The sequence below is a fragment of the Paramisgurnus dabryanus genome, chromosome 21 (assembly GCF_030506205.2).
Source record: "Paramisgurnus dabryanus chromosome 21, PD_genome_1.1, whole genome shotgun sequence".
NCBI lineage: Eukaryota > Metazoa > Chordata > Actinopteri > Cypriniformes > Cobitidae > Paramisgurnus > Paramisgurnus dabryanus.
The window spans coordinates 6,383,664-6,403,206 of NC_133357.1; the positions used below are offsets into that span (position 1 = coordinate 6,383,664).

A 19,543-nucleotide genomic window follows, 5' to 3' on the forward strand; every position below is an offset into this window, starting at 1 on the left:
TAGTAGGGATGCACCGATACCGATACTGGTATCGGGTATCGGCCTCGATACCACATTTTCTAAAGTACTCGTTAAAAGTCCCCCGATACCAGGGATCGATACCACGGTCTGAGAAATGTCTATGTTTGAGCGGCGTGTAAGAGGTTAATGCCTCTTGTGTTGTCCAAAGAGGCAGAGTTTACAACAAACTGGAAAACTTGTCCCTTGTTTTTTTGTTAAATTATATGACTAAAGCTGTTACCTGTAAATTTAAATCATGTTTTTTATTAAGTACTCGTTATCGGTATCGGCAAGTACTGAAATGCAAGTACTCGTACTCGTATTCCAAAAAAGTTGTATCGATGCATCCCTAGCCGTTAGCCCTCGGCGCGGCTCTGCCGTTAGCCCTAGGTGCGGCTTTTGCATGGCCAACGTCATATTTTTAGCACAGATTTACTGTTAACCTGCAGCACAGCTTTTTTGTTAATCATCTGTGCTTCTTTTGCATGTCTAATGCCATGTTATCTTGTTGAAATATATTTGTTTAGCACATGCAGTCTAAGTTTGCCAGCAAAAGTTACATTTTGGTGAAAGATTTCTTTAAAATAAAGTCCATTTAATGAGTTTTGCACAATAAGACCAGAGAGATTTTATGAGTGCAGTAAATATGGTGAAATTTAATTTCATGTTGCCTTTAATCTTAGATGAAGTGCTTTTTTCTCAAGAAACCAGCAGCTTTTATGGCCAACACAAACATTTTGTTCGGTTTCAGGCACATCCAGAAATTTCGCTGCAATTTACTGTTTTCACAGCACTTTTATTCTCTTAAAAATGGCTTTAGTTTGACAGAGTTGCTCAATTAGCAGGAAATAAACACACATACACACACACAGGCCTTGTAATATCACCGCAATATCTTTCTCTCGACCATTATTTACGGTTTATTCCACAGTGAGAAAAAATCTCAGCTGCTGGTGTTGTTTTGCCATTGCGTCTCCTCACACCATCCTTAATTCTTAATGGTTGAGAGAGAGAAAGGCTGAATCCTAGTTTATTTCTTCTGCACATTAGGCCTCTTATACACAGCTGGGACTGCTTTCATAGATTCAATTTTATCTTGCATGCATACTGTAATGTGTATTGTTTGTATAATGGTATAGAGAGAGAAAGAGATGCTGTGGCGAGTTCACCTGTGCTGTGGTTTTGTGTTCGGAGGTTTAGCAGCACAGACTGTTGAACGCTCAGATGTCACTGTTCAGTCAAGCGTGGGAAAATGGGATGTGACATCTGTACGTTCATCTGGGAGGCAGAATTAATTAACCCGCTGTCTCACACTGGAGATATAAAAATCAGACTTATAATAAAGTACTTACAGACAGACTTTTATGAATAAAAAGTGTGTAAATGCCCGGTATTACATTTTGTGTTAAACTTTGCAAAGGTAGCGCATTTGTTCAACCACAGCAACGATTAAATACAAATAAATTAACTTAAATACAAGTATCTATTTGTTTCTTATACAGGATTGTTTGTCGTCTTAAGAAACCAGGTTATATTCTAACATGGTTGCAGAAAATATGTTTACTGTGAGATTATGCAAGCGTACCCTTTTTGTTATTGTTTTCAGCTTCTTAATGGTCTTTTATGAAGATGTCATTAAAGAGATTAATTCATTATCAGCTTTTACAACATAGAGTTTGAGTTATTAAACTGATCGGCTCTTATGCCCCATTGTAAAAATTCATTTGATCACCTTAAAATCACTTCTGAAATTGACTTGACTCTATCACGGGCGAACGCACGCTTACATTTGCATTTGTAATGAGTTCATTAGGTAAAGCTCTTTCTGTTTACAGACCTAACAGAGAAGATTTACCGAGCTAAGAGATACTGTGTTTGTCTTTGTATTGTGCTCAGAGTGTTTTGTTGAGGATTAATAGCTACAAAAGCAGCGAGGAAAAAAAGAAAACTTTGTTAGTACTTATGAAAGAGTTCTGCAAATACACAACACACTCCACGTTTATTGCATTTTAGTTTGTGTGACGCAGACGTGTTTTAAGCTTGAGAACACCAGCGTCGTTTTAATCCCCCACCAAAAAATGGTATAGTTAGTTAGAGAATCTCCTGTGGTGTATCTGAAGGTTTTGGGTTTTCATCGAGTCCAGCTGAAGACATCAAGGTCTTGTATAAAAGCTCCTGGCTCTGAGGTTCCTCAGGCTAGAGGAGATGAATGTCCTCAGGATCAAATATATTCTGATGGAAATCTAACAGGGTCTCTCATGCTTTTTCAGTTCACCCAAAAAAAATGCATTTGACTCATTGCTCACACCTGTGACACATGTCAAACTTGTCAGCACAAGTGAATTAATGCATTTTGAAATAGTGATGCAAGATATTATCGGCAGATGCTTGTTTAAAAAAAATATTATTGATTTACTACTAATTATTAAAGCACTATGTAAGGTTAAAATGTTTAATAAAGTGTGTGCCCAAGGTAGTGGCAGGATTTTGGGTGCACTAGCACCATGTGTGGACTAGGGCTGTCACTTTTTATTCGATATTCGAATATGCATTCGAACATGACGTGAAATATCCGTATTCGAACTTTAAATAAACCATCCGGTTTTTTTAATGCCATATGTAACGCATTTTTTTTGGGTGTTTGGTGCCCAGATATTCAAATATATTCGGATACATTGCATGATATTCGAAATCCGTTCGAATTTGATTTTTCTCAAAAGTGACAGCCCTAGTGTGGACCGCCTGTGCCATTGCCCGTAGCATTTTTGTCTTGTTTTTAGTACAAATACCTAAGAAAATCTTAAAATAAGATGTATTTTCTTGATAAGCAAAATTATCTACGAAAATAAGTTTAGTTTTTAGACAAAATATACAAAATTTAAGTGAAATTGTGCTTAAAAAAAGCTAAAATATCTGCCAATAGGGTGAGAAAAAAAATCTAAAAATAAGTTTACGTTTTTCATAAATTCTCACCCCATTGGCAGATATTTTTGCTTCTTTTAAGCACAAATTAACTTAAATTTTGTATATTTTGTCTAAAAACTAAACTTATTTTCTTAGGTCATTTTGCTCATCAAGAAAATACATCTTAATGTAAGAGTTTTTAGATGTTTGTACTGAAAACAAGACAAAAATTGTCCTTTTTTGCAGTGTACCTGCTAACGTTTGTGATTTTAAAAAGACTTTGCACACTGCAAAAAATTATTTTCAAGAAAAAAAATTATTAGTATTTTTGTCTTGCTTTCAGTAAAAATATCTAAATTCTTAAATTAAGATGCTTTTTCTTGATGAGCAAAACTACCCAAGAAAATAAGTCTAGTTTTTATACAAAAAATATCAAATGTAAGTGACTTTTTGCATAAAAAATCTGCTAATGGGGTAAGCAAATTTTTCTAGAATTTTTCTTGAATTTTTCTTAAATTTAGTGTTTAAGAAAAATTTTCAAGATTTTTTTGCTTACCCATTGGTAGATTTTTTTTGCTTGTTTTATGCACAAAATCATTGGCAGATATGTTTGCTTGTTTTAAGCACAAATTCACTTAAATGTTGTATATTATGTCTTAAAAACTAAACTTATTTTCTTAGGTCATTTTGCTCATCAAGAAAATACATCTTAATTTAAGAATTTTTTGATACTTGTACTGAAAACAAGACAAAAATACTAAGTAAGAAAGTCATTTTTTGCAGTGTACCTGCTAATGTTTGTGATATTGAAAAGACTTTGCACACTGCAAAATTGATTTTCAAGATTTTTTGCTTACCCCATTGGCAGATATTTTTTTGCTTGTTTTATTCACAAAACTACCAATGGGGTGAGCAAAAAATCTTGAACTTTTTCCTAAACACTTAATTCAAGAAAAATTTGCTTACCCCATTGGCAGACTTTTTTGCTAGTTTTATCCACAAATTCACTTAAATTGTATATGTTTTGTCTAAAAACTAGACTTATTTTCTTAGGTCATTTTGCTCATCAAGAAAAAAACATCTTTATTTAAGAATTTTTAGATATTTGTACTGAAAACAAGACAAAAATACTAAGTAAGAAAGTCATTTTTTGCAGTGTACATCATAATTTAAAATACATTTCCGTTTTTTATTAACACAAGGCTATTGGTTTGCTTTTAATGCTTTATAATCTGTTACACATTATATGTACTGTTTCTGACAGAATTGACTTATTTGGCTTAAAAAGATCTTATGTTTGGTTATGAATAAAAAAGATGCTTGTATTCAATTAAATATTCATAATTGATATACTACTGATTAGTTAAGCACTATGTTAGGTTAAAATTAGTTATAAAGTGTTACCACAAGAGTCTTTATACTCCGTTGTGGGTATTGGCACAGATGTCGGTTAAACGTCTGTCGTTCTGTTTGGCTGATCTCTGATCAGTCAGCACAGGGGATTCTGGGCTGTTTTAGACTAAATGACTCCTGTGGTTTAACCAAATGTCTTCTGTTACAGAAGCTAATATAAGTTTTGTCAAGGGATGCGCGTCTATCGAGACTATTTGAGTCGTCGTCTTGATCGGCAAAATGTGATTTGAAGCGACCGCGGAGGGGAGCTCAGAGGTTCATTTATTTCTAATGATTGTCTTTAAACCGCTTTTTAATCTCTACCGGACACGTAATAATTGCGTTAAGTGCTTCAATTGCTTTGTTAAATTGGATCAGAAGCACTGGCGTAATTGCTCTGATCTCCAGAGCTCTGTTCGAAATGAAACTTGGAATCGGGTCATTGTTCTCCTTGTCTCAACGGTTTTGCTAATGGATTCATTATTGAAAATTAGCACTTCCTGTTATGTAGATTCTGTGTTGATAATATAATAATCCGCTTTTCTTAAACAATTTGTAACAGAAATCCTTCAGCTTGTCACTGCGGATGAACTAGTGCACATGCATCCCTGCAAAAATTCAGACTCCTAGCTAATACCACAGAGATTACGCACACCCCCCCAATCGGCGGCCCAGCTGCATTTACGGCCCGCAGCCGATGGACTTTCTTCCCGTTGCCTTGGCGACCTGGAGTAATGGTGTCGGATAGTCGACTCTTTTCTGCGTATAATGATGACAAAAGCTTTCCTGGGGCAGAGCTGGGAGATAAGGCACTTATCTCAGACCTCTAGCCTCTTCCCTCTCTTCTGTCCCTGCGGCTGTATTCCTCACCTTAGACAGTTTATACCGCCGCTAATAACGTTTCACTTTTCTTCTGCTAGTGGCCGTGCTCCCCGGAGTCGCCTTGAAGACCCGCGATGTGCCTGTGCTGACCGAGCTCTTCCTGTTGGAGCGTGTTGATTAATGCGCCCCGCCGCGCTGCTGCTGCTGAATTAGAATGCCTAATGTGTTTGTTAAGAGATGTGAGCGTGTACGTGCGTGGACCGATGTTTAAACTCAAGGCGTCTCATTGATATTCAGTGCCGGCGAGAGCCAAGGCCAAATTAAATTGTTTTATCAAGGCCGACTGATTATAGCGTGTGAGCGCTTGTATGAGATAGAGCAGTTAAATATTTATTTATCGCTGCGTATGGATGTGCAGTTATAGGTGTCGCGTACTTCAGTACAGAAGAGACCGTCTTAAACACTCGCTGTTCAGTGATTAGCAGTGATTTTTATGTGTGTGCAAGACTTATAAGTGTGTTCGCTTGTAGACTGGAATGGAAACGGGTGAAGGAGTTCAGTCGACAGGTTCAGTCTTGATGTAGCTGCATTTATGCAAATGCTATTTTATCAAGTCCAGAGGAGTGATTGTCAACTAAAGTTAACTTGTATATTCACCTACAGTTTTCTGTGTTTTTTCTTCCTTATATTTCCTATTGCTTTTTCAATCATTTTTTTCTTGTTTTACAATGTAAATAGTTGAAGTTGAATCAACTTAAAAAATGGCTTCAATTGGTAACGCCTAAAAACATTTCTGCTTAAATTTTTCTTACTTTAAGTGAAAATTGTAAGTTGAAAATGTTTACAAAATGTAAGTATTGCCAATTAGAGTAATTTTCAATTAGTTTTTTTTTACCTTAAATTTAAAGTGAGACAATTTAAGTTTATAAAACGTATTTGTTTTCATAGGTGTTACTAATTAAAGTAAGTTGTTAAATGTACGCAGTATGTAAGTCCCCTTGTGCAATTCAAAATTTTATGTTGTATTTATGGGATGGTTTCCTGGACAGGACTTAAGCCCAGACTAAAAAGCATGTTGTAACTCAGTGGTTCTCAAACTTTTTCAGGGTGCGGCCCCCATTGAATATGGTGCATCCTTTCGTGGCCCCCCAAAGAAAATGTATGGCATAAAACATTGTAAAACTTAACAGTTTAATTGAACAAAACATATTAAGTTATTCACTGTAGTGCTATTGGTTACTAGCAGTATGTTTCTGAGATTTAAGTACACAGAATTTATGATAAATTAATTTATTTTATAAAATCCGGGGCCTCCCTGGCACCATCTCAGCTCCCCCCTAGGGGCCACGGCCCCCAGTTTGAGAACCACTGTAGTAACTGATATCGTCAATGTGTTGACCTAGTGGATCTAGGGGTGGGCGATATGGGTGAATATCATATCACGATTGGTTTTATCATGGTTCTTTTCATGTTGTTTTTTTAAAGACTATTTTGCCATTACTGAGCCTTAATTCAGCCATACTAATGCCCTCATTTAAAAATGCAGTCCTACAAGGTAACAAATATATGCGCGGAAAGTGCAAGGACAGGACGCGTACAACAGCGCATGCACGAGGAAATATTGAGACAGGACACTCCACTACAAACAATTACACAAAGGAAATAGACAGCGTTTGCACAAACATCGTTTTCTCTTCTTTTATTTTCAATTCTTCCAAGAACAGAAAGCTGTGGAGCATTTACGTCACCATAATGTTTGATTCCTGTTCTTTGTTTTCTTGATGTTTGTTCTAAACTTTTTTGCAATGGTGGATCGGCTACTTTTCTTTACTTATCCTACATTTTTAATGTACTGTAAATGTTGCAAATCAGTGCTGCCCTGACGCCCTGGTAGAGTAAATATTTGAATAAGAAATCATTTGTATTGCGTATGTGTCGGTACACGACCGTCCGCGCATAGCCGCCGTCAGCATACTTTGAAAGTCTTGAGCTGGTGTAATTGAGTGGATTTGGGGAGTAATTTGCATATTCACGTTTCCACATATTTTTAATGAAGCAAGTGCTTGGTTAGAATCAAAATATTTTAAGACATGAAGAAATAATTTTCTCAAGAAAATACGTTTAGACATGGCCATTTTTTAGTAATATAATATTAGAATATTAAGGGCCAGATTTACTAAACAGGGCAAATTAGCCTGAGAGCGCAGTTCCAAAAAAGCGGTAATATCTGCGGTTATTTACTAAAAAAATGCAAATGAAATAACACAGGCGCAACAGATGATTTCCAAAATGACCAACACAAAATACTAAGAGCAGCGCAAATTAGTTCAGGGTCGCAAATAAGCAGAGCTGATCTTGAGTTCAGCACCACGGACATCTCAGCAAAAATTCGGGCTGTGTTATCCCAGCTAACGAAACCATAGTGCACTGAAAAGTTGTACACATAAAGTTGGCTATTTTACAGGAAGCTACCAAATCTCTCATGATGCGCTGATGCGTCAGAGCACGTCTAAATAACACGTGAGCCAGTGGACAAAAACAGACAACCCGGTGTTAAAACTCTAAAAACTTAAATTAGTCTGAGATCTGAATTGCCTAAACAATCAGAATTGCATACAAATAAATTTTCATGTAGATTTTACATGTTTTGCATTAAAAAAAAAAAATTATTGCAGATCGAATATTCAACCATTCATGCACATCCTTCTTAAATATGCAATATTTCAAAGATCAGATTTTTTGTTGTTTGCATCATAATACTTAATTCTGTGTAACTGGAACCTGTTGTTCACAAACAAAAATATTTGTTTATTATATTTATTGATTATCCCTAACCCCAAAATAGCTGAAGAAATCTTAAAACAAAAGACAAACCAAAGCTCGGGTCTTAGGAGGTTAAGGTATAAAATGATTGACTACAGGTGAATTTTTTTATTAATTGTTTTGAGCACCCAGCACTGCACATTTTAGTTTTAGTTGCCTGCCTTATTAAACACACCATTCGGGTTTTTATGAGTAGGATGATGAGTTGAATCAGATGTGTTCAATGAGCGAGACATCCACTTTACCTTGTTATTTACAATAAACTCACAATCAAATCGTACAGACATGGGAAAATTCCAACAGGTATACGTTTCTTAACCTCCTTGAATGCATTTTAACATTTTTCTCATACCTGTGTGGAGAGCAAAGTCGTGAGAATTTCGGTTCATGGTTATTTTGTGTGGTTTCTGCTCTAATGCTTCTTCATTAATGTGTTTGTGTAGCAGACGAATACTTTCATGCACTCAGATTCATTAAAGCTTTCAGAGCGACAGCACATTTTCCATCTCAAGCGCTTATCTAACACAATCACAACCTTTCAGCTGCTTCTCTGCACATTTAACTTCTTTTTGTGTTTAATCTTTTAGTGAATTATCAGTTTTTTTCTCTGTCTTGACGTTCGTTTAATTCAGTTTTGAATTCTGATCAGACGAGCTGTCTGCTTTGACTTTTATTGTATGCATTAATCCACCAGCAGGTAAAGTCAATGTACTTGATGAATCATTTTTTAGGATTGCATTGATTTATTAATAAAGTTATTTGTAAAACATTGGTATTTTGATTAAATTCTGTCTACTTGTAATCTTGTTACCGTGTTTTTACAATGACTTCTTGTCTATATTGGTCACTTTGAGATGCATTACAAAAACTGTCAGACTTATTCTGATGTTTTTGCACTCGTTCAAAGTCTCTGAGGCATTTAAACGCAGGATTCTGGCAAGTTTTGATCAGGAGTGACAAAAATCTCTCTGACAGCTACAAGTTTGAAATTGTTTCGAGGAACGAGGGAGAACGTGAACAAAGCGCAGACCTGTAATCTCGGAGGTGTCAGACTTTCAGACTTCATTGTTTTGCTTGTTTGGTCTAGAAAATCGCATGGCTGTTTCTTTGTCACCTCCCACTCAGAGCTGCAGTTTTTCCTTTATTTAATGTGAACGGGGAACACGAGGGTGTAAAATGAGGTCACTAAACCCTTTGTGTTGCTTCTTTCAGAGCATGTTTGTTCCATCATCGCCTCGATGCTGAGGAACCTCAAAGGGCAGCAGAGAAGTCGTCTTCTAAGCAAGTTCACAGAGAACGACTGTGAGAAGGTAAAAATAAAGACGTCTGACGCCGGTACTTCATTATTCTGTGCTGCTGAAAACATGGAGTCTGTTGACAGAAGAGCGTTGAGAGAGTCTGGAGGTTAATGGGTTTAATAGAGAGTTATTATTAAGATCATAGCTTCTCTTCACAGTGTTAGTCTTTATTATCATTAAGCATGAGGTCATTGTGTTTTACAGACAGTGACGCTCCTGGATAAAATGAATCATTGTTTATTTTTAAAGCGGTTTGCAAATCCAATATGATGCTCTATTAAAAATGAATTATTGCTGCTTTGTTTAGTGACAGAGGTTATCTACATTATTTTCTGCAAATTAAACTTATTTGAGAAGAACGCTCCCCTCTTTCTATTACTATTTATCTCTCTTTTACTAACCTTTTTCCCTCTTTTCTTCTTATCTTTCTTTCTTCCTTCTTTCTTTCTTCTTTTTTTCCTTATTTTCTTACTTCCGTCTTTCATTCCTTCCCTCCCTTCATCCTTGCATCCCTCCTCTTGTCCTTTATTCCCTTCCTTCCTTCTTCTTTCCTTCCTGCCCTCCTTTCTTTCTTCTTTTCATAATTTCTTCCTCTTCTCCTTAACTTCCTTCCTTCCTTTCTTATTTATTCCTTCTGTAAATCTCTCCCTTCATCTCTGCCCCCCCCCCTTTGGGCTTTAATTTTTCCTTCCACCTTTCTTCTTTCCTTCATTTCTCCCTCCCTCTTTTTTTTCTTACTTTTGTCATTTCTTCCTAACTCTTAATTCCACCGTTCATTCCTTCCCTCCCTTCATCCCTGCCTCCCTCCTTTTGTCATTTATTTCCTTCCTTACTTTCTTCTCCCCTCCCTCCCTCCCACCCTCCCTCCTTTCTTTTTTTCTTCCTTTCATCATTTCTCTCTCTTCTCCTTTCCTTCCTTTCTTTCATCCTTTATTCCTCCCTCCCTTCTTCCTCTTTTCCCTTCCTTCCTTCCTTTTCTACTTTCTGTTTTCCTTCCTTCATTCTTCCCTGCCTCCTTACTTTTCCTCTTCTTCCTTCCTTCCTTCACTCCTCCCTTCATATCTGCCTCCTTACTTTTCCTCTTCTTCCTTCCCTCCCTCCCTCCCTTAATCTCTGCCTCCTTCTCTTGGCCTTTCTTACATCCTTTTTCCATCCCTCCTTCCTTTATTCCTTTTTGTCCCTCCTTCATTTCTTCCTCTTTTCCTTTGCTTTCCTTCTTTTCCCTCCCTTCTTTCCTTCCTTTTTTCCTTCCTTTATTCCTTTCTTCTTTCATTCTTCTCTCCCTTCTTACTTTTTCCTCTTCTTCCTTCCTTCGCTCCCTCCCTTCCTTCATCTTTGCCACATCCTCTTGGCCTTTCTTTCATCCTTTTCCATCCCTTCTTCCTTTTCTCCCTCCCTCCATCCTTTCTTCCTCTTTCCTTTCTTCTTTCATTCTTCCCTCCCTTCATCTCTGCCTCCTCCTCTTGGCTTTCCTTTCATCCTTTCTCCCTCCCTCCCTCCTTCCTTTCTTCCTCTTCTCCCTCCCTTCTTCCTTTCTTCCTCTTTTCGTTTCCTTCTTTCCTTTCCTCTTTCCCTTATCTCTGCCTCCTTGGCCTTTCTGTCCTTTCATCCTTCCTTCCGTCCTTCTTCTTTTTCTTCTCACCTCTTTCTATTTCTTTCTTTTTTCTATTATGCTTCTGTTACTCACCTTTTTCCTCCCTTCTTTTTTTCTTTCTTTCTTCTTTTCTTCCTTAGTTTCTTCCGTATTTCATTCCTTCCCTAACTTCATCCCTGCCTCCCTCCGCTTGTCCTTTATTCCTTTCCTTTCTCCCCCCCTTCCCCTCTGCCCTCCTTTCTTTCTTCTTTTCATAATTTCTTCCTCTTCTCCTTTACTCCCTTCCTTCCTTCCTTCCTTATTTCTTCCTTCTGTAAATGTCTCTCCCTTCATCTCTGCCTCCCTCCTCTTGGCCTTTAGTTTTTCCTTCCACCTTTCTTCTTTTACTTCATTTCTCCCTACCTCCTTTCTTTCTTACTTTTGTAATTTCTTCCTAACTCCACCGTTCATTCCATCATTTCTGCCTCCCTCCTTTTGTCTTTTATTCCCTTCTTCCTTCTTTCCTTTCTTTCTTCCTTTCATCATTTCTTTCTCTTCTCCTTTCCTTCCTTACTTTCTTCCCTTATTCCTCCCTCCCTTCTTCCTTTTTTCCTCTTTTCCCTTCCTTCCTTCCTTCCTTCCTTTTCTAATTTCTTTCTTCCTTCCTTCCTTTATTCCTTTATCTCTGCCTCCTTCTCTTGGCCTTTCTTTCATCCTTTCTCCCTCCCTTCTTCCTTCCTTTCTTCTTCTTCTCCCTCCCTCCTTCCTTTCTTTCTTCTTTTCTGTCCTCCTTCCCTTATCTCTGCCTCCTTGGCCTTTCTGTTCTTTCATCCTTTATTCCATCCTTCCTTCATTCCTCCCTCCTTATATTTTCCACTTTCCTTCATTTCTTATGTTCCTTCCTTCCTTCCTTCTTCTTCTTCCTCTTCTTCTTCTTCCTCTTCTACTTCCTCTTTCTCTTCTTCTTCTTCTTTCCCTCCCCTTCTCCCTCCCTCATTTTCTTTCTTTCTTTTATCCTTTCTTCATCTTCTCCTTTCATGTTTCTTTCCTTCCTTCCTTTCTTCCTCCCTTTCCTTTTCTCCTTCATTTCATCCCTCCCTTATTCTTTCCTTTCCTTCTTTCCTCTGTCCCCGTTCTTTCCTTCTCATCATCAGTAATTAGTATTTTAGTCAGACATTAGTATTATAGCACCTTTTAGCAGATTTTTCGTATAAGTTTCTCCATCTGTTTTGATATACAGTACGCACCGTGTCTCATGTTCAATGTCTCCTTTGGTCTCTGTTAGGGTTCTCCATACATCACCTGAATGAACACGCATGTCTTTCTTCAGCGCTGCTATCGCTCAGCAGTCACTACTCTTAAAATAACTCTCACAGTCCTGCTGGGCCTTGTTTTATCACTCTGACAGGAGCTGTGCATTATGGGTAGTTTTATGAACTGAAGGATATCGGCCATATGGCCATCATACGACACTTCTGCTTATCTTTAGGTAGAAGTGTTAAAAAGATGACACATGTTTCAGTTCATCTTTAATTAAAACAAACCCTTTATTGTGTGAAACGTATAACAGAGCAGACTTTTCTCAGGTATATCATGTGAAAAAAAATAGTAGAGGTATCAATTAAATAATAATTTTTAGAATAATTAATTCCATTACGTGCATGTAAATGGAATAAGATACATATGCATCAACACTTTCCTTTTTAAAGACAATTTTCCAATTAAATACCATTTCTAGACGTGGGTTTGTAAAGTCATTTACTGTGATCCGGCCTTTAGGACGTGCTGTTGCATTCTGCAATTTATAGTTTTAATAGTCAGTGCGCATGCAGATGGATGTTTGGCTCTTGCATCACGTCAGACTTTTTTCATCTTTCAGCACCGGCGCTGTGTTTTTAAGACAGGTGTGAAAGTAAATGTGTGTTGCGTTTAGTAACAGATGGGTCGTGCTGACTGCGTGTTAAATTGAAAACCTCTAGAAAATAATCTGAATTAGTGTCCTAAAGCACAACTGCGTGTGTGTATATCCGTGGTATTTGCGTGTTATCCGTGTGTGGCATGTGTAGTATTTGTATGTGTGGCGTGTATTAGAGCTGAAGATCTTTGCCCGAACCCGACGGGACCCGTCGGGACCCGACGGGCTCGGGCGGGTTCGGGCTTCATTTCTAACATTTTACACGGGCTCGGGGCGGGCTCGGGCTTCCGCTCCGGCTTTGTGAGGTAAATGAGCGGTCAAGTTCAAATCAGTAGCGCAGGATCGCGCTGAATTCATTTACAGTGGATTTAATGATTTTCCTCATCAAAAACATGTAGCCTAATCTTGGTGAGTAGGTTTTTCAATGTATAACTAAATATGAATCGAGTCTTACATAATTTAGACAGAGGATATAGACTAATGTTGGCAGTAATGGAGAGAAGTGCCGACGCAAATCCCGCGGAGCCTGTCTCTTAATTTCGTTATTGCCAAATACCAATCTTAATTCAGAATGTATTATCTTAATTTAATTCGTTAAGAAATAATCATTTTATTGGCATATTTATAGTGTATTGCATAAGCCTATTTAGAATGAGATGTTACAATGTTGCAGATTACTTATTTCTTTGTTTCAACTTCCAAGTGGCGTGTAGATTATTAGTCATGAATAAATAATGTGAAAACCTGTGTAAATTTCTCATTCTTGACAAAAGCTGTGTGTGTGCGCACATTTAAATAATGTCGGGCTGTAAACGGGTTCGGGCTTTTAAAAAGCTGTCAATCTAAATGTACGTTCGGGTTCGGGCTGCATTCTGTCGGGCTCCGGACATTTCGGGCCTAACTTTTAAGGCCCGATTACAGCTCTAGCGTGTATCTATGTGGAGTTCTCATTGCATGTGTAAGACACTCATCCGCTCTCGTTCTCTCTCCCGCTGCAGGTCGACAGACTCATGGAGCTGCATTTTAAGTACCTGGAAGCTGTGCAGCACGCAGACAAGAGAATCGAGGGGGAGAAACACGTAAGACCACACACTTGCATGCACATGAGTGTATTTGATTGACAGTATCTCCTCTTTAAGGGCAGATGTGTGTAAAAAGATTAAACCTCACCATGAGACCCACAGGTTTATTGTTGGACAGCTCACCTTTAAGAGTTAAATACACTGGAGATGCCACTCTGTAACCCAACAGAACCTCAACAACATGTGATTAATCCAAATCATCATGTTTTGGTGCATCGGACGATACATTTTATCTGTTCAGCCTTGTTAGCGCATTAGCATTTTGTTTCTTAATGCTGCGTTTATACCAGCCGTGGTAGAGGCCGTGGTCTCGCGGCGCGAATGAGGTGTTTTGCGCGGCGCGGAAGACGCGATTCCGCCTCATTCACGTGAATTGAGCGTCTGGCGCGGTATGCGTGAATGGTGATTTTTGTGCATTTTTCATTTGATGCGAATTTGCGGCTGACGCCAGAGTTAAAAAATTTGAACTTTGGCGGAATTTTGCGCTTTGTTAACCAATCAGGAGCCTGCTTGCTGCTGTGGCGGCAGCCCCGCCCGGGTCACTCATTCAACCTGAAGGAACGCTTGATATTGTTCGTAAGCACTAAGCAGTCACCTGGAGCTATACGACACAAGTTCTTATTTTTATAGAGACAGGAATAAAAAGGACCTCGCTTGGAAGAGTGTCAGTAAGGACATTGGGCAAGTTGTAATACACATTTCACTTTTGAGTCACGTGGCGTTTATCGACCCGTGCCGTTTATTTTCCCCCTATAGTAAGGTGACCAAATACAAACCGGTAACTCTCTCAATAAATGCACGATCAACATCAGCCATCTTGCAAGCAGACAACCGCATAGCACTTGCCCCTCCCACAAGAAGAAAATTTAGCCTCTGACGCTCGTCAAATGCTTGCTTTTTCCGTGCGTCTACTTCGTTCTTGACGCGCGAATGCATTCAAACTGTTCAAGCGGCAAACTAGGCGCGATAGATGCGATAGACGTCTATAAACTCAGTTGGTGTAAACGCAGCATAAGAATATGGCTATGCTCGACCCTATGTAGCGCCACACATTTACTCCTGTTTTGACATGACGTTGCATTGTGCATTAACTCTTTCCCCGCCATTGACGAGTATTTCTGTCAATCCGCAATACCGCTATTATCCACTGAGGGCTCTTCCGCAACTTATAAATCCTCGAAGTATTGCCCCAAGGCAAACCGCTGTATGTCTGTTTATGTTTTGATGATCACTCTGAATCTAATCTCTTTCAAAAGCCCTTCACAAAAATTTTATTATCTCAGCTTTTGCTCAAAATTTTGTGATTTTGAAGAAACCTACCCATATTTGAGAGGTGATAAAAAGAGAACTAATGAAGGTAGGATAAAACAAATTTTTTGGTTTGATACATTTTATTGTTATATATTTATACAAGAGGATTTTCTGGAATGCATTAAACTTTTGTGAAAATCATGAAAAATGCTGGCGGTGAAAGAGTTAACACTCTATGCAGCAAAGTCTGCAGCCCATCTGTAACTCGGACTGGGGGGGGACACAAATACAATTTAAACAATACCAAACAAAAAAGGTGACGTAATGATATCATCCTTAGGAAACTAAAACGTCGCAATATTAACTAATTTTAGATCGTCAACAGTTCTCAAATACATAAATGTTCTGCATTTGTACCATCTGTCCTCCGTTTTGTATGTCTTTATGCGCACATCCACCCAATCCGGTCGTGTTTTTGTGTCTAGCGCGGTCTATAAATCTTTTCTCAGAAGCAGTGACGGGATTATGAGTCGGGAAATGTCTCCTCTTGTTTGCAGGCCGCCAGCTGAACGCACCAGCGCTCCCAGTACCGAGCCTTATGCGCGCGCGTGTGCGCTATAAAACTATATCACCCGTAGCAGTGCGCGTGCAAACCCATCCAGACTGATTTTACCAGTTAACAACGGCTACAAATCCTCACCGAATTGCATTTCCCAAACACGGACCCCCATAAAACCCCCATCACACTGATTCACTGGTCTGTGCTTTATTTTTTTCTGGTTTTTCTGTAGCACACATGCACACTTCGTGACATCTTGTGCTGGAAGCGTTGGCAGGGCGCACTCGGATTAATTTACCTCCAAGCGTCCCGTGAGACTGAATCACAGGTCTCGCTCGGCTTTCTTCTGGCTGTCATATTAGCACCTGTGCCAGACTGCAGTTTTCCAACAGGAAGTGACTAAAAATCACTGCGTGTCCCGCAGGTGAATCCGTGTGTTATTTGCACTGATGTAATTGACTCGCCGACGGCTGTTCCTTTGTTTTGAGAACGAAATGATGTGTGCATAAGATTGAAGCGTCCTCATCTGACATCTTGATTTTATGCGTTGTCAGGATTATTGTGTGCAAAAGATAAAAATCTAAGTGCAATCCTATACTAGAGAGAAATTTAATATGCAAAAAAGTATTATCAACATTAAAATGTACTGTGATGTACTAATTTATATAAATAAGAAAAATGGTTTGTGAATAATGTTTTATGTAGACTGTATACATAATTTGACAATGAATCTCACAGTAAGGATCTGTCAGCCTGCTTTTTTGCTCATCTCTTTGTGTTGGACTCTATTGTGCACAGAGCTCACACATGTGTGCTTGCCAATGTTTTACGCTTGAAAAGATTCAGATCCCAGGAGAGATTCGACTGTCAATGGCTGCAATTATAGTGCACAACAAATGTCGAGCTTCGCCATCCCTTTTGATTTGGCACCAAAAAGCTTTTTGCTACCCTTTTACCACCCTTTTATACTGATCTGAGATCAGCTTAACAGATGAGGATTAGCTTGTTATTAAGTGTAGGTTAAGGGCCAGTGTATGAGCTGGTGTGTGCATATCGATGTATTGTTGGGCGATATGCCCCATTGTGAGATCGCCTTATCGTCAGCCTGTGAAATTGCCGATACCCGATAGTATTGGGGAGCGGGGCAATAATTTACTCATTCATTCATTCATTTATTTGTTTATTTTTTACTCATTTATGACAATTCACATGATTGGTGGACATTAAAAAAGCTGGTTTCCTTTAAAGGCAACACTGTCACGACTGCAACCTTCTTAAACCTGATGCCATTAATCCTGTGTGAAATTTCATGCGTGCCAGGGAGCGGAAACAACACACTTGCTACTTTTAAGCCCCTACATGCCTAACAACCTCTGTAGTGCAAGGAAATGACAGGGCCCCGCGTATTACAAGCACACGTGTAAGTAGGAGTTCATGCCGCGCCGGTTCATTTCAATTCCAGGTGCGTGCGAGAAGGAATCTGCGCACATTACAAGCCATCTCGCGCAAAGTGAAGTCCACAAACCCTCTCATGCAAGGAAAAGTTCACAATAATGGGCATGTTAATGTCGCCATAAAATAAAAAACTGTCACTTGTTTTGTAATATTGTGGTATTTTTTACAAATGATTTATCTGTGAGCTTAATTTTTTTGTGTGTGCCCTCATAATCTTTAATCAAAAGCGCAAATCTTCTCCCCTCTCCTCCACGGTCTCTCTTTACTTCTGGTCATATGGTATTGAAGGTGGGTGGGTCTGGGAGAAGATTAGCAATTAGCAACATGACCCAACTTCAAACGATCCAATCAGATATCGATGGACTAATTTAAATCCAGCCCTGCCTTATTTCATTTCAGAAGCCGGTTTTACTCGGATATTCATCACCAGAAGGACAATTGGGCAATCGATACTTCCGTTTCATGGCAACTTTAATGTGAAACTAAAAATAAGTATCGCCAGCTATTATCATGAACGCTCGCTATCAGCCACATGTCTGACAATTGTCGATACATGATACTATTGTCTATCGGCACAACCGTTTACAGTGCCTTTGAATGTGACTCGTTAAAAATATAAAAATAGTATATAATATAAAAAAATCATAAGTCACATGGGTATATTTTAGTGCTGTGTTCAAAATATCGATACGACGATACATCGTCATGGACGCCTGATGATGCGCGCATCGATACAGCACCTTCCGTATCGATTCGGATGTACTTTTGAAAGTAACGTGACGAATTGCTCTTTATCCATATGGAAAGGACGCATGTGTCCCGCGGAGTACGTAGAGTTAAAGGTGGCTGGGTATACTTTCACTTTGCGTGTCTGTCTCACTGGCGCACGTGTCTGCATAGTGAGCCGCGTACTCGCGCTCTCTCTCTCTCACGCTCATTAAAGTCAATAATTTCAGTATGAAAGTGCAGATATCTTAGCCTATACTACTGCAAAAGGGCTTTATTAGCCATGCTCTTATAAAACAGTACTAACGCATTTGAGAAGAAACACGACAAAGATTTGCATGTGAAAAGTGTATGTCTAGAGAAGAGATACAGAGCTACTTCAAACTATAACTGTCACATTAATAATCTGATTTCTATTAAATAGTATTAAGTCTGACTGCATGTTTATAGATATATTCATAGATGTAGAATAATGAGAGACAAGAGTAAGGCACCATCTTTGTAAAACTGCTTTAAAAAAAACATAAGTTAAGTACTAACTCTGGGTTTTTAAATATTTCTAATAGCTAATAAATGAATGGCAAAAACACAACTGTTGCAACAATGCTTATTCAATGTACAATAAACAAATAATAATAATAATAATAATAATGTTACTAAATTCAGAACAAAAATGTAATTTAAAATAGTCTTGTATCGTGATGCGCATCGTATCAGGACCCTTGTATCGGGATACGTATCGTATCGGAGAATTGTAGGCGATACACAGCCCTAGTATATTTGTAGCAGAAACCAACAATAAATTGTATGGGTCAAAATGATTGATTGTTTTTAATGTCTAGGATATTAGGTAATGATCATGTTACATGAAGATATTTTGTCAATTTCCTACTTTAAATATATCAAAAATGTATTAATCATTACTAATATGTGTTGCTAAGGACTTTATTTGGACAACTTTTAAGGCGATTTTCTTTTGCATCCTTAAATTCCAAATTTTCTTATAGTTGTATCTCTGCCAAATATTGTCCTATCCTAACAAACCATACCTTAATGGAAAGCTCATTTGTTGAATAAATGTACAAATCTCAATTTGTAACAAATTAACCATATGACATTTATGTCTTTTATTTTTTACTCCAATGGTATATAAAATGAGGTTGCTTGTATACTGATGCTAGAAAGTCATTATAATAATATCAACATTAGGTTTGCAAAAAAAAAAACACATAAAAAGAGATTTAATAAAGTACCTTTTACACTACAACATGTCTATTTAACATATAAACAAAGTATAGTGTAAAAAGCCTTTTTTTTGTCATTTCAAAGATGCTTAAAATCAGCATACTCATCCCCTCCTTTGGCAAAATCTGGTCCACTTTACAGTAAAGAACTGTGTATTTGTACAGATAAAGTCTGATGTAAACTGTTCAATTCTTTGCCAGGTGAATTTTAAATGATAGGCATGTGTGTGGTGATTCTGATGTCACACTTTATACAACTAGGGGTGTGAATCATCACTGGTCTCACAATTCGATTAGTTTTACAATTATGTCGTCATAATAAACCGTTTTCGATTTGTTTACGATTCGATTCATCACAATGTGTTGCATCCTCAATTTTTTATAACTGCAGTGTTAAGCCTGTCTCCTCACACTTTTACTGTTGCAGCTCCACATTTAAACTCTGCTCAAGAGGTGCATATTGCTTTAAGATGCGCACAATGCTTTTTTAATAATTGGT

The 19,543-nt window shown here is 38.2% G+C and overlaps 1 protein-coding gene across 1 annotated transcript in view; it reads left to right on the forward strand.

Moving 5' to 3' along the window:
* The window catches only part of ctnnbl1 (catenin, beta like 1), a 41,346-nt gene that overhangs the window by 14,797 nt on the left and 7,006 nt on the right, over positions 1-19,543 (forward strand). The window contains exons 12-13 of the mRNA XM_065269039.1: positions 9,154-9,251; positions 13,726-13,806. Coding sequence (XP_065125111.1) covers positions 9,154-9,251; positions 13,726-13,806 — 179 coding nt within the window. The remainder of the gene's footprint in view (positions 1-9,153; positions 9,252-13,725; positions 13,807-19,543) is intronic.